This window comes from Rhinoraja longicauda, chromosome 1, assembly GCF_053455715.1.
Source record: "Rhinoraja longicauda isolate Sanriku21f chromosome 1, sRhiLon1.1, whole genome shotgun sequence".
NCBI lineage: Eukaryota > Metazoa > Chordata > Chondrichthyes > Rajiformes > Arhynchobatidae > Rhinoraja > Rhinoraja longicauda.
The window spans coordinates 21122229-21137909 of NC_135953.1; the positions used below are offsets into that span (position 1 = coordinate 21122229).

The following is a 15681-nucleotide window of genomic DNA, read 5'->3' on the forward strand; positions in this document are numbered from 1 at the left end:
GTCCATGACAACAAGGTTGGCATACTGGGCCAGTCCTATTTGGCCAATACTCCTCTAACCCTTCCTATCGATATCTTCCAACTGTCTTTTAAAATCATAATTGTAACCAATTTTATAGCTTCTTCTGGCAGCATTCAGGGTAAGGATTATCCTTTATTAAAAAGTTGCCTTCAAGGATCCTTATAAATCTCTCCCATCTCGCCTGAAGCCGATGCCCTCTAATTTTAGAATCCTGCCCTGGGAAAACGACTGAGCATTCACTTTGTCCATGTCCCTCATGATCGTGTACACCTCTATAAGATCACAATCCAACCTCCCTTTGAAACTCCCTTTATCCTTCCTGATGGACGCTCATCGACTTTCTGACTCAGACCACCACACTTTACCTTCTATCAAAAACTCTCTCGGACGATCTAAGGATCGTCTGCAGCTGGAAGGACTTCCCACCTTGTACAGGAGGACCATACCATTGGCCTAACAGCTGAGGAAAGTTACAATAACAAGATCCCAAAATGTATTAGTCTTTGTCTTGAATGTATGGCAGAACTGCTGCTAGCCTCTGGGGTAGACAATTCCAGAGAATGGTTCTACCCTGTGACGCTGTGGACCTCTATTCTGGACAATGCAGCCAATGAAAGCTTCATCCTTGTATCTACCTGCCAAGGCATGTAAGAATTTAGTATAATTTAGTACCGTCACTCTTTGAACTCGAGGGTACAGGCACTATCTGTTTAATCTTCCCTCCATTGGACAAAGTCCCATCCAAGAAATCAATCCAAAAAACCTTCATTGTATTTCTTCTATCATAAACATATTCTCCTTTGGATCAGCAAATCAGATTTGTACACAACATTCTCTCGAGTTCATCGAATGATCTCATTGAAATCTAAAACTTCTTACGCGGCTTAATGGATTAGATTCACGGATGATGCTTTCCCGGGGTTGTCTAGAATGAAAATCCACTGTTCGTTTTTCAGTTTTTTGGATCTTGATTGCACTTTTCACTGTCACTCAGCTTTGTTTCTTAATGGAATCTATTATTTGTGCTGGTCAAGTGCATGCATTCTTTCATAACCAATCGAAGATTTTTTCTCCATCTTTTTATTTCATCTGAAAAAAGGCAAGAAATGGTCTTCCTTTGCTGAATAGGAGCAATTAGATACCTGTTGCCAGTTCTGGAAAATTGGGAATTATTTGCCTGAAGTAGGGTCACAGTGTGTTTCTTAAACTCGTATTGTCAGTATGCCTGAGAAGAAAAACTAGCATTTAAAACTAGCAAGCTAAAATGTTATTAATGAAATATGATTTTGCTGAAAGCCAAACAAAGCTTGTTGAGTTTTGTTTTAAGTAAAAGGTAAGTAATAATGGATTTATAAACTAATTTAGCGATAGGGTGGCTTAAAATTTAGTGCCACGTTGTTAATTTGGAAATAATGATAATGTTCTCATTAGCTGGTCCTTTGCCATCATTACTGCATGCTGTGGGAATTAACCTTTTTCTTGCAATCATGAGTAAGGTACTCCCCAGATGCATAATATGCAGCTATAAGCTACGAAGGTCATTGAATTTGGTCATCTGTGATGAACTGGGGAAAAGAATGAGAAGGGATAGTCCTAGAGGTACTCGGGCAAAGAACCAAACATATTATTATCTGATTAGTCTAGAAACGGAGGGACGTGTTTAGAAAGTTACCAACAATGATCTCCAGTTTTCATTTATTATAAGAAAATAACTGCATATGCTGGTACAAATCGAAGGTATTTATTCACAAAATGCTGGAGTAACTCAGCAGGTCAGGCAGCATCTCGGGAGAGAAGGAATGGGTGACGTTTCGGGTCGAGACCCTTCTTCAGACTTTCTCCAGTTTTCATTTGGTCTTGCATTTTATATTAAAACTAGACCGTGGACCCATTGGGCCCAAACCTCTCCTGCATTGGTGCAGCGCCCTTCCCCCCCCCCTTTCCCCTCCTCCCTTCATCCTCCTTCCCCCCTCCCTCTCCCTCCCTAGGAGATAGGTTTAAACTTTAAAATGTGAATAACTTTATAAATATAACCCCGATTTCAATGAAACTTCTTCCATTAGCACCAAAGGGACGACGGTAAGGTGGGCCTAAAATTGTTGCACTATCCTGTACTGTTTTGGCTGTAGTTCAAGAACAAACAATCAAACAATCGTGAGTTTTAGTATGTAGATAGCTCAATGTATTTCAGATAATTTTATTTTGATCTGCCTTGACAGTTATGTAGAAAATATCATGAATGTTGGCAGTCCTTTGGTGTTTTTTTAATCTGAAAGTGACTAGCATAATGATGCACAAAATTAATACATTCAGCAGTATTATAGATTAGATACACGTTGCATTAAATAGAATTTGCGATGATGCTTCTTCTAAACCTCTGAAGATCCAAATTGAAATATCATTGTGCACAATTTTAAGCAAAGGAAGAGTGTGAAGTAAAAAGTGCCTCGCAGAGTAGACAAAAAATTACAAAGCTACATGGACGAAGCAGCCAATGAGCTTAGTCAAGTCTGCTGCATTCAGATAACGTGCTGTTCATCTTTGTCTTATCTGTGCAATCTGAACGAAATTCCTTTTTAAATACTTCCATTTGGACGACTTACATTTCACCAAGGTAGATCTGTGAACTTGCTAATTAAAATTAGTTTTATTCTGCTCAATGTTTCAGTGATATTGTAGATATAAAACCAATGTTATGGGTGAAATATCAAAATGATACAAATTTATGAGTAACTAGTTGTAATTAGAAGTTATTGCTTTTCTTTTCTGTCACCTGAACTTCGAATTTGAAAATATTCTTATTTTCTGACACGTCTGTCATTGTATAATTATTTCAAAAAATTACTTCTGAAGTTCAATCTGGCACCTCTACTTTTACCAATAGACTGAAGAAAACCAAATGAACGAAGACGAGAAAGATGAAGACACGAAGGAGAAGGATGTCCCAGTGAAATATGATGTCGGGGACATGGTGTGGTCCAAAGTATCTGGCTATCCTTGGTGGGCTTGTATGGTTTCTTCAGATCCTATCTTGGGCACCCACACAAAAGTTAAAGGTATTTTAAAAAAAAGTTAAATATTGAGTTGATGAAGCTAATTTTATTTAACCTATTTTATCCAGATAAATAATTTTAAACTTCCGTCAAATTAATTGAATGACTTCTAAGATTTGGAGAAATGTATCAGAAAAATAATAGTTCCACTTTAAATATTAACATGCTTGTTCAACCAGAGAGGGATGCAAAAATGTCCATTTGCATGTGTGCTTTCCTACCATACATAGTCTGGTCCATACATCGCATATTCTTTCCCTTCTCTTCATGTTTTGTCACTTACTTCTACTGCATCTTTCATACCGTGAGTTTTTAAAATCCTAGTCCCCGTTAAATTCCTGCTATAATACTCTTATTAACAAACTTCTTCAATAAGGCTGCAAATTGAATAAGGAATTGTGCAAATGACCATTTGAGTTTTTTGTTAAATGTGTAAGAAAATAACTGCAGATGCTGGTACAAATCGAAGGTATTTATTCACAAAATGCTGGAGTAACTCAGCAGGTCAGGCAGCATCTCAGGAGAGAAGGAATGGGCGACGTATCTGGTCGAGACGTTATATATATGTAGTTACCCCTATCTCCCTCCGTCATTGACCATCCCAACAAAGTTGCTTGTTCAGAAATAATATTGCCTAAATCGATCGCATTCCATGCAGCTTCCAAATGCAGTTTGAGTGAGTTTTGATATTGTTAGAAGTGATGCTTGCTCTCCACATAGGGAAGAATAGGGAATGCACCCCACCTGTCCATAGTTTCACCTTACTACTAGTAATAAGTAGTACTAAGTGTATAAGTCTGATCCATACAGTCAACTATCAATTTAGTACATAATTAATCCACTTGCTCGTATATCTTCTAAGCGCGTTGGCTTGTTCTTTGCCTCTTCCTCAAAGTCCCCAATTTCTTTTGAAGCACCATTACTATTTTCTTGGTGATTCTTAATTTGAGTTCTTCATTCTCTTGCAATAGTTGAATGATGGTGGGAAAACAAGCATTTCTTGCTTATCCTAATTGCTCCTAAACTGAAGAAAAGGTTAGGCAACACTGTGTCAGTAGGTCTGAATTTACATCGAGGAAAGAAATTTTCCTGCCATCTAGGAAAAAATGGCAGATTTCCTTCCCTGCAATTGATCTTGTGGGATTTTACAAGGATTTTCACCTTCAGTCTCAGTGCAAGTAGACCAGATATTATCTTTTTGAATCGCCTTGCAGCTTTAATTTGTTTACAATATATAGCTGCCTCTCCGCCATGCCTTGATTCCTTCGCTGCCACTGAATTGTCAGACATTGAATGGATTTGTCGTTTTCATCTAATTATGCAGTGGGAAGACTGATTCACTGCAATTGGGTCTACCACTAAAGGGCCTGTCCCAGTTACGCGATTTATAAGACGACTGCCGGCCACTGTCAAAGTCGTAGCAGATCGCCGACATTTTTTTTACCCTACGACAATGACCACGACAATGACGAGTCAGGTCGTTACAAGTTACTTTTTTTGTGAAACTAGCACCTGGCTAAGAGATTACACCGTCTTCGGAAACATCGCAAAATTAAAGCACGCTTACTTGACTGTCAAACTGTCGCCTACAATCTACCTGTCAACTGTCCTGACGGTAAATAAATTGATTAAACAAAACTATCTTCTGGTATCTTCAAATGCCTTTTTTAAATTTTAGTTTTACGTGCTTCTAAATGTTGTGAGTACCATGCACAATACTCTGCAAGCACCAGGCTTATATACATGAAGCAAGCGTGACACTGTCGACTTTAGGTGGGTGGCGGGCAGTGGGAACATCTTGTAATCTCTCTTTAGAAGCACACATCTTCCTCTCGTTGGACTGTAACTGAAGTCCATCAATTAGCCATAGCTCTCGAGTGTCCCATGTGAACGAGTGTGGTTCAGCGGTGGCCGTGCCATGCTGTGCTCGGTTTATGTTCACAATTTTGGGATTCCCTAAAAGCTGCTGACGTCAAGGGCCATCTGCTGCACTCAATAGACCTTTGCTTTCACCCTTGCAACTTAAAACAAGTTTAAAACTTAAAACAAGAAATTCGCAAACATTATGGAGGCTAAAGTGACGTGGTAGCGGTCTGGCCAGACTTTGCTGTCGGTATGGTCAGGTGTCCATACCCCCTTTAACACCATCGCAGTAACTCCGTTTGTGTTTGTAGTGTTTGTCTTTGTGTTAGTTTTAAATGACAAGCCTTTCAACATAGTGAATTGTGTGTGTATGTGTTAGCTTCATTGGTCTAAATAAATGAATGAAAAGAGTTCTCATTTATATGCAGTGCAGTGCCCGTGTCCGTGTTTATTTCATTGGTCAAAATGAATGAGACTAGAAACTTTGAATGAGATGCCATGATAAAGTACTTAGAAATACAATAAATTCAGATTCCAATTTTTTTTTAAATCACCAAAATCAACTTTATTCAAACAAACTATATTCCTATGAAAGATGGATCACTACATGCAAAAATCTTTCTAAAAACATAAACTTCAAACAATTACAAAATATACCTAAAAAGTGGACTGGCTGGGCCTTGCTGTCGGTATGATCAGGTGTCCGTCCCCCTTTGACAACATCACGGTCTCTGCCCCCATTCCACAGCTGGCTGTTGCAGCTGAACTTCTGTCAGCTGTCAAAACGGGTTTTGACAGTTCCCGGCGCACCTTGTCTTCTGATCCTGGTACCTGTCGCCGGTTGACGTTGGTAGTCAACAAAGAAATTCATCCATCCTCAGTACCAGTGACAACCTACCCCACCTGGCGACAACCTGTGACAGCGCCGAAAATTTTTGAACAGGTTGATTTTTCCGCGATGAGCTGAGATCTGCTACGACTGATTGGAGACTACTCACGATCATGCCTGCGACACCTAGGCGAACGTGCGGCAACAGCCTAGTTGCCGGTAGTCGCCTTAAAATCGCCTAACTGCGACAGACCCTTAACTCTTTCAACATGTCCTTTTACTTTGCTTCCTTCACTACAAAAGGTGAATGTTACTCACCTGTCTATTTTTTACCACGTCCTTATTACCAGAGTGTATCCATCCTCTTCATGATTTGTCACTTACTTCTTTTGCATCCTTCATACCGTGAGTTTTAAAAATCCTAGTCCCCAATAGATTCCTGCAAAAATACTCTTATTAACAAACTTCAATATCCATTCAATAAGGCTGGACATATATATATGGATTTCAGCAAAGCATTCAATAAGATTCCACATGGTTGACTGCTCTGGAAGGTTAAATTCTATGGGATTCAAGGAGAGATAGCTGACTGGATAGAAAATTGGCTTCATGGAAGGAAGCAGAGGGTGGAAGGTTGCTTCTCGGATTGGAGGCCTGTGACTAGTGATGTGCCTCTGGGTTCAGTGCTGATCCCATTCCTGTTTGTCATCTATATCATGGCAAGATTAGCAAGTTTGCTGATGATACAAAAATGGGTGGTTTTTGGCAAATCAAATTCCTCGTATGATTTACATACTTGTTTTGTTTTCATACCTTGCTAATAAAATCAATTACAATTACAAATTGCAGCAGATCTTGATTGATTGGCCAGGTGGGCTGAGGGATGGTTGATGGAGAATAGAGAAATGTGAGGTGTTGCAATTTAGGAAGTCTAACATGGGCAGGACCTACACAGTGACTAGTAGGGCTCTGGGGAATGTTGTAGAGCAGAGGGATCTAGGTGTGCAGGTGCATGGTTCCTTGAAGGTCGAGTCGCAGGTAGATATGATGGTCAAAAAGGCTTTTGGCACATTGGCCTTCGTTGGTCAGAGTATTGAGTATAAAGGTTTGGAGGTCGTTTTGCAGTTGTTTAAGACATTGACGAGACCGTATTTAGAGTAATGTGTTCAGTTCTGGGCACCATGTTATTGGAAAGATGTCAAGCTGGAAATGGTACAGAGTCTATGAGGATGTTGCCAGGACTAGAGGGTCCGAGCTATAGGGAAAGGTTGAGTAAGCTGGGTCTCTATTCCTTGGAGTGCAGGAGGATGAGGGGTGATCTTATAGAGGTGTATAAAATCATGAGAGGAATAGATCGGGGAGATGCACAGTGTAAGAAAATCACTGCATCTACCTGATCTATTCCTCTCCCTATAGCTCGGACCCTCTAGTCCTGTAGATGCACAGAGTCTCTTGTCCAGAGTATTATGAATCAAGGATCAGAGGACATAGGTTTAAGGTGAAGAAGAAAAGATTTAATAGGAATCTGAGGGGTAACTTTGTCACACAAAAGGTGGTGGGTGTATGGACAAGCTGGGACATGTTGGCCGGTGTGGGCAAGTTGGGCCAAAGGACTCGTTTCCACACTCTGACTCTAAATGATTATACCTAGGGTGTCAGTGATTTCATCAAGAAATGCATTGGCTCCTGTGGTCAACAGAGATAATAGGGTCTAATGAATTTAACCAAAAACATTGGATAAACCGGGAAGTCCAGATCCAAGATTTTCAAGTAGGATGACCCCACACTGTACAAGAAGGCCAAGTATTATTTCTGCAGGGCTATTAGGGATGCTGAGGGAGAATTTCAAAACAGGCACGAATCTCAATCAAATGAATGCCAGGCGATTGTGGCACGGTCTGAATACCATTACGTGCAACAAATGAAAATTGGGGAGATCTCTGGCAACGAGGCATCTCTATCGGGTGAGTTTAATGCCTTTAACACCCGGTTTGAGCATGCAAACAAAGTTCCACTAAGGTGTGTTTTCCCATACCCGCTCCCCCTCCCCTGTCTACTCCAATCTCCACCGACTCACATATCTCAGTGGAAAAAGTCAGATATGCTTTCACAAGGGTAAACTCTGGTTTGGATGGGATCCCTGGAAGGGTTCTGAAATCCTGCGCCAATCAACTGGCTGCAATCTGACTGAAAAAGTGTTCCTCATCTCTGTTCTAAATGGCCTACCACTTATTCTTAAACTGTGGCCCCTGGTTCTGGATTCCCCCAACATTGGGAACATGTTTCCTGGCTCTAACGTGTCCAACCCCTTAATAATCTTATATGTTTCAATAAGATCCCCTCTCATCCGTCTAAATTCCAGTGTATACATGCCTAGTCGCTCCAGTCTTTCAACATACGACAGTCCCGCCATTCTGGGAAATAATCTAGTGAACCTATGCTGCACGCCCTCAATAGCAAGAATATCCTTCCTCAAATTTGGAGACCAAAACTGTACACAACACTCCAGGTGCAATCTCACTAGGGCCCTGTACAACTGCAGAAGGACTTCTTTGCTCCTATACTCGACGACTCTTGTTATGAAGGCCAACATTCCATTGGCTTTCTTCACTGCCTGCTGTACCTGCATGCTTCCTTTCAGTGACTGATGCACTAGAACACCCAGATCTCGTTGTGCGTCCCCTTTTCCTAACTTGACATCATTCAGATAATAATCTGCCTTCCTATTCTTACCACCAAAGTGAATAACCTCACACTTATCCACATTAAACTGCATCTGCCATGCATCCGCCCACTCACACAACCTGTCCTAGTCACCCTGCAACCTCATAGCAGCTTCCTCACAGTTCACACTGCCACCTAGCTTTGTGTCATCTGCAAATTTGCCAGTGTCACTTTTAATCCCTTCATCCAAATCATTAATGTTTATTGTAAATAGCTGCGGTCCCAGCACCGAACTTTGCAGTACCCCGCTAGTCACTACCTGCCATTCTGAAAGGGACACATTTATCCCCACTCTTTGCTTTCTGTCTGCCAGTCAATTTTTTTTATCCATGTCAGTACCCTACCCCCAATACCATGTGCTCTAATTTTGCCCACTAATCTCCTATGTGGGACCTTGTGGAAGGCTTTCTGAAAGTCAAGGTACACTACATCCACCGGCTCTCCCCTGTCCATTTTCCTAGTTACATTCTCAAAAAATTCCAGAAGATTAGTCAAGCATGATTTCCCCTTCATGAATCCATGCTGACTCGGAACGATCCTGTTACTGCTATCCAAATGCTCCGCAATTTCATCTTTTATAATTGACTCCAGCATCATCCCCACCACCGATGTCAGAACTGGTCTATAATTTCCTGTTTTTTCTCTCCCATCTTTCTTAAAAAGTGGGATAACATTAGCTGCCGTCCAATCCACAGGAACTGATCCTGAATCTATAGAACATTGGAAAATGATCACAAATGCGTCCACGATTTCTAGAGCCACCTCCTTAAGTACCCTGGGATACAGACCATCAGGCCCTGGGGATTTATCAGCCTTCAGTCCCATCAGTCTACCCAACACCATTTCCTGCCTCATGTGAATTTCCATCAGTTCCTCCTAGGATCTCTGGCCACTAGTACATCTGGGAGATTGTTTGTGTCTTAGTGAAGACAGATCCAAAGTACCGGTTCAACTCGTCTTCCATTTCCTTGTTCCCCATAATAAATTCAACTGCTTCTGTCTTCAAGGGACCCACATTTGCCTTAACTATTTTTTTCCTCTTCACGTACCAAAAGAAGCTTTTACTATCCTTTATATTATTGGCTAGCTTACCTTCGTACCACATCTTTTCTCCCTGTATTTCCTTTTTAGTTATCTTCTGTTGCTCTTTAAAAGAGTCCCAATCCTCTGGCTTCCAGCTCTTCTTTGCTATGTTATACTTCTCTTTTATTTTTATGCTGTCTTTGACTTCCCTTGTCAGCCACGGGTGCCTCTTACTCCCCTTAGAATCTTTCCTCCTCTTTGGGATGAATTGATCCTGCACCTTCTGCATTATTCCCAGGAATACCTGCCATTGCTGTTCCACCATCTTCCCTGCTAGAGTCTCCCAGTCAAATCTGGCCAGCTCCTCCCTCATGCCTCTATAATCCCGTTTGCTATACTGTAATACTGACACTTCCGATTTTCCCTTCTCCCTCTCAAACTGTACATTGTTCTATCCATACTGATTCATCTCCTGATTCTATGTCACCCCTTGCAAGGGACTGAAAATCATTCCTTACCAACAGAGCGACTCTGCCCACCTGTCTGTCTTTTTGATAGGTTGTACACCCCTGACTATTCAGCTCCCAGCCCTGGTCTTCTTGTCACCATGTCTCTGTAATTCCCACAACATCATGCTTGCCAATATTCAACTGAGCCTCAAGCTCATCCACTTTATTTTTTATACTTTGCATATTCAAATACAACACTTTAACTTCGGCATTCACCTCCCCTCACACACCGTCACCATTGGCCCTGACCTTACTTACTCTCTTGTCCCATCTTGAACTTTCCTTCCCATTTATTTGAGTGCCTTTTGCAATTTTTCCTGTATTCGCTTCCCCTTTAACTCCATCTTTATACTCCCAATTTGTCAACCCCTCCCCCCCACTACTTAGTTTAAACCCACACGTGTAGCACTAGCAAACCTGCCTGCCAGAACGTTGGTCCCCCTGCTGTTAAGGTGCAACCCGTCCCTTTTGTACAGGTCACCCCTACCCCAGAAGAGACCCAGTGGTCTAGAAATCTAAATCCCTGCTCCCTGCACCAGCCCCACAGCCATACATTCATATCCCCTATCTCCCTGTTCCTGCCCTCACTAGCACAAGGTACAGGAAGCAATCCAGAGATAACCACCCTCGAAGTCCTGCTTCTCAGTCTTCTTCCTAACCCTTTAAACTCGCGTTGCAGTACCTCCTTCCTCTTCCTCCCGACATTGTTCGTGCCCACGTGCACAACTACTTCCAGCTGATCGCCTTCCCTCGCGAGTATGTTCTGAAGCCGGTCTGTGACATCTTGAACCCTGGCACCAGGGAGCCAACAGACCAACCTCAAGTCCCGCCTGCCGCCACAGAATCTACCGTCCGCACCTCGGACAATGGAGTCACTCACTACTATGGCTCTGCCCGACGTCGGTCTCCCCGGTCGAGTCTCCTTGCCAGGATTGGAGCCACTCGGACTGGAAGCGTCTTCTGCCCCGACAGCCCCCAAGAGGGTGTACCTGTTTGCATTAGACACAGCCACTGGGGTCTCCTGTAGTCCATGTTTATTCCCCTTTGTCACGGTCTCCTACCTTCACTCGACCTGGATCCTTGGTGTGACAACCTCATAGTGGGTCCAGTCCCGGAAACACTCGTCTTCCCGGATGGCCCTGAGGTCATCCAGCTGCTTCTCCAACTCCACAACACGTCCATTCAGGAGCTGCACCTGGACACAATTCTTGCAGGTGTAGTTCCCAGAAGCTCCAGCGATGTCCCTACCTTCCCACATCCTGCAGGAAACATACTGCACCAACTTGTCTGCCATTACTTCAGTGTCAAAAAACATAAATCAAGTTCAAAAACAAGCATATCCTCCACCTCAGCCTCCTCGCTGAAGGACGGGTGACGTTTTGGTTCAGGATCCTTCTTCAGACCCCTCCAGGGTAGTTATCTCTGGATTGCTTCCAGTGCCATGTGCGAAAGAGGGTTGGAACGGGAAGATAGTGGAGATGAATATATTACTGAGGAGTTAGCGCAGGGGGCAGGGATTCAGACTTCTGGACCATTGGGATCTCTTCTGGGGAGATGTGACCTGTACAAGAGGTACATAGCCATAACCTGTACATAGCCATAATATAATGACAGTAACTAATTTCAGCGTAAATGGCTCCTACACTTAGGATACCATGCGATCTAACCTTCCAGAGGAGCCTACTGATTTTCTGAAATCCATACAGACTATGTTGACTGCTGTGTCCTCATCAACCTTTTCGGTCACATCTTGAAAAGGTTGAGGCACGATCTCCCACGTACAAAACCGTGCTGACTATCCCTTATCAACCCTTGTTCATCTAAATGCATGTATATCCTATCCCTCAGAATACTCTCTGGTAACTATCTGACCACAGATATTAGGCTCACTGTTCTGTAGTTCCCAAGCTTTTCCTTGCAGACCTTCTAAAATAGAGGCACCACATTTTACACCCTCCAGTCTTCCGGCACTCGTAAATCTCAGACAGGGCACCTACAATTTCCTCTAGCTTCCCACAGCGTCCTCAGATATACCTGATCAGGCCAGAAGGAGATTTTCTACCTTCATACTCATCAGGTCTAAGCACCTCCTTGACCATAATACTAACTGCCCTCAAGACTCTTCCATTGACTGCCCCAAGTTCCCCGAAACTCCCCCAGGAATACTCTTGATCCAGCTGCTTATACCTGCCTCATGCCTCCTTATTCTTGACCAGAGCCACAATTTCTCTCGCCACCAAGCTTATTTATGCCCACCTACCTTGCATTTCACTCTTATCAGGAAGATGCATGTCCTGGACTCTTGTCAGCACACTTTTAAAAACATTCCTTTTTCATGACATTCCTTTTCCTTCAAACAAATTTTTCCAATCAACTTGAGCGAGTTCTGCCTTATGCCCTCAAAGTTGGCCATGGCCCAATTTTGAATTTATACTCATGAGCCACTCTACCCATAATTATCTTAAACCTAATGGAACAGTGGACCCTGGTCCCAATGTACTCTTCCCCAAACACTTCCATCTACTTGCACCTCCCAGTTTCCCAAAACTAGATCAAGTGTTGCCCTCTCCGTGCTATTGCTGGAGGAAACTTTCCTGAGCACATTTGACAAATTCTGGCCCATCTCAATCTTTTCCTGTTTGACATTCCCAGTCAATATTAGGAAAGTTAAACCCCCCTGCAACGACAAAGCTTATTAGTCCTGCAGCTGTCTATAATCTCCTGGCATATTTGCTCTTCTAATTCTGTTGACTATTTGGGGGCCCATAGTACACTCCCAACAAGGTGATCATCCTTTTTTTGTTTCTCGGCTCCATCCATATAGCCTCATTGGACGAACCACAACTTGAGTTTATCTGGCTAATGCATTGGGCCTCTGGATTAATATGTGCAATTTCAACCAAAAGTGATTCTTTGCTCCCTGCCTTTCTCCTGCCGATTCAGTCCACTAAACTTTCACTCAGTGCCCTCCATACTAACCTTCAGCCTCTCACCTGCCTTGATCCTGTATAGGATCCCACCCCTCCCCCTTCTATTATCATTTAAACCCACCCATGCACCATTAACAAACCTGCCTGCCAGGATATTGGCTCTCCTCCAGTTAAGGTGCAACCCATCCCTCTTGTACAGGTCACATCTCCCCCAGAAGAGATCTCAATGGTCCAGAAGTCTGAATCCCTGACCCCCTGCGCTAACTCCTCAGCCATATATCCATCTCCAATTTCTTCCCGTTCCTACCCTCTTTCACACATGGCACTGGAAGCAATCCAGAGATAACTACCCTGGAGGAGTCTGAAGAAGGATCCTGACCCAAAACTTCACCCGTCCTTTTTCTCCAGAGATGATGCTTGACCCACTGCGTTACTCCAGTAATTTGTGTCTACCTTCGGTATCTACCAGCATCTCCAGTTATTTTCTACACTACCCTGGAGGTCCTGGTTTTTAGCCTTATGTTACAATGCTATTCATTAATTCCGGCTTGACTGGTGTTGTATTTATTGTTTGCTTCATGGGAACTAGAAATTTCATTGCTCCATGGTGTATATGATAATCCACCAATCTGAATCTATGATGAATGATGCATGTCCTAATTTTCCCACTCTATTCTTTGTATACAAGGAATATAAAATTGTGTCTGCGTTGGGCCAAACCTTTAAAATGAGATCCAGCACATTTCAATGGAGAATTGAGAAATGATGTCTTTATATTTTGCGTGATAAACCTTTTGGCAACATTTTGATAAGTAGCAGCAGCTGCTGGCTTAGCTTTGTTAATGATTTTACTTATATCCACAAAATAGTTGCGTAACACCTTGCTTTTGCACTTGGATAAGGTGAGATTTCAGATGTTTGGGAGGCTGCCATGCTCAGGAAAAAATTTCCTAGTCTGTCAATTTTTATTTTTATCTGTTGTGTTAAAAAACTGTATATTAGTACTGTAGAAATGTTCCTGGCATTCTTGAATTGTACTTGCAAAGTACATTTTTGAAATGTTCCAAAGTCTTCAAAGATCATGATCAATAATTCTGTGTATTAATCCTTGCCAATGGGAGACTGGGATGCAGACCAAAGTAGCGAGCTAGAATCCCATGCATTCTTCTTACAAAATGATAAGAATTTGTTTCTCTTCATTTTTCAGGTCTAAATAAGGCTATATGTCGCCAGTACCATGTTCAGTTTTTTGGTGAAACTCCAGAAAGAGCCTGGATTTTTGAAAAGAGTATGATACCCTTTGTAGGTGTTCATCAATATGATGAGTTAGTCCATGAGAGTGCCAAACATGCAACTTCGAAGGCAGAAAAAAACAAGGTAATCTGGTGATTTTTCCCATATATTGAATTCCCACATATTATGTGCAGATTGAAATGTATTTTTAATACCTACCCAAATGAGTTGTGAAATTTAACTAACCTGAAGCGTTAAATAGAATTTCCATTTTATAATTTAATGTGTTTGTGTATATACCCATTCAGTTGATGGTAGTAAAATGTTAATGGTTTAAGACATTTCCATTAGATCCAATAAAAAGGTTTACTGTATTTTATAATTTCGATGTACACTTCAAATAAAATAACGTTATTTTTCAGCTCTTAAAACCAATCCCTGCCAGAATTCGTCTTCAATGGGATCTAGGTATTGCACAAGCTGAGAAGGCATTGGCAATGACCCCTGAGAATCGAAAGGCTAAATACACCTTTGTTTATGATTGTGATCGTCCATTATTACCACCTCAAGTTGCAAAAGAGGCTGGGGTTCCTGTTGAACATATAGAGAACAGGAAATGCCCTGCTGAAGAATTGCCAAGACCCAAGGACAATCTCACGAATACAAAAGGATTGAGGAGAGGGAACAGTGCACCAAATAAAAGGCAATATTCAAAGCCATATGAACATAAGATCCCTGCAAACGAATGTTTAAGTAGGACTGTAGATTCGGCTGAAGGCTCTACTCAAAATTACTCAACAGACAGGACATCTTGTAGATCATCAGATTCTGAGAGTTGCACAAGCTCCCCAATGGCCAAGAGAAGACAAGGAGTAGCCAATCAGCGGACCAGGAAATGTGATACCGCCCTTGCTCAATTCATGGCCTTTTGTCAGAAACACAGAGACGAGGTTTGTGTATTTAAAAGTTTATTTGCAAGTAAAATTGTTCATGCATTTGGTTTATTTCTTCAAATTGCTGCCAAATGGTGCTTTTTAATGTTCACTAATTCAACTAAATATACCTTTATGATTGTGATTGTTCATTATTTTCGCCTTGAGTTTCAAAAGAGGCAATGCAATTTATATTTACTTTAGCGTTCTTTTAGAAATTGCTACTAAAATTGTTTCTCTGCACATGACTTCCTTCTCTTGATTGGGTAGAGAATGCAGTAGCTGATAGTTAGCACCAAATAGTTTGGACATACAGTGCAGAAACAGGCCCTTCAGCCCACCGAGTACGCACCGACCAGTGATCCACGCACGCTAACAATATCCTACACACACTAGGGATAATTTAACCAAGCCAATTAGCCTGCAAACCTATACGTCTTTGGAGTGTGAAAGGAAACTGGAGCTCCCGGATAAAACCCATGCAGGTCATGGGGAGAACATTCAAACTCCGTACAGACTGAACTGCAGTCGGGATTGAACCCGGGTCCCTGGCGCTGTCAGGCA

The 15681-nt window shown here is 42.1% G+C and overlaps 1 protein-coding gene across 8 annotated transcripts in view; it reads left to right on the top strand.

The window, feature by feature from the left end:
• The window catches only part of nsd2 (nuclear receptor binding SET domain protein 2), a 110387-nt gene that overhangs the window by 21989 nt on the left and 72717 nt on the right, over positions 1-15681 (top strand). For all 8 annotated transcript variants that reach the window (XM_078415346.1, XM_078415250.1, XM_078415435.1 and 5 more), the window contains 3 exons: positions 2906-3077; positions 14160-14329; positions 14608-15135. In XM_078415346.1, the coding sequence (XP_078271472.1) occupies positions 2906-3077; positions 14160-14329; positions 14608-15135 (870 nt within the window). The remainder of the gene's footprint in view (positions 1-2905; positions 3078-14159; positions 14330-14607; positions 15136-15681) is intronic.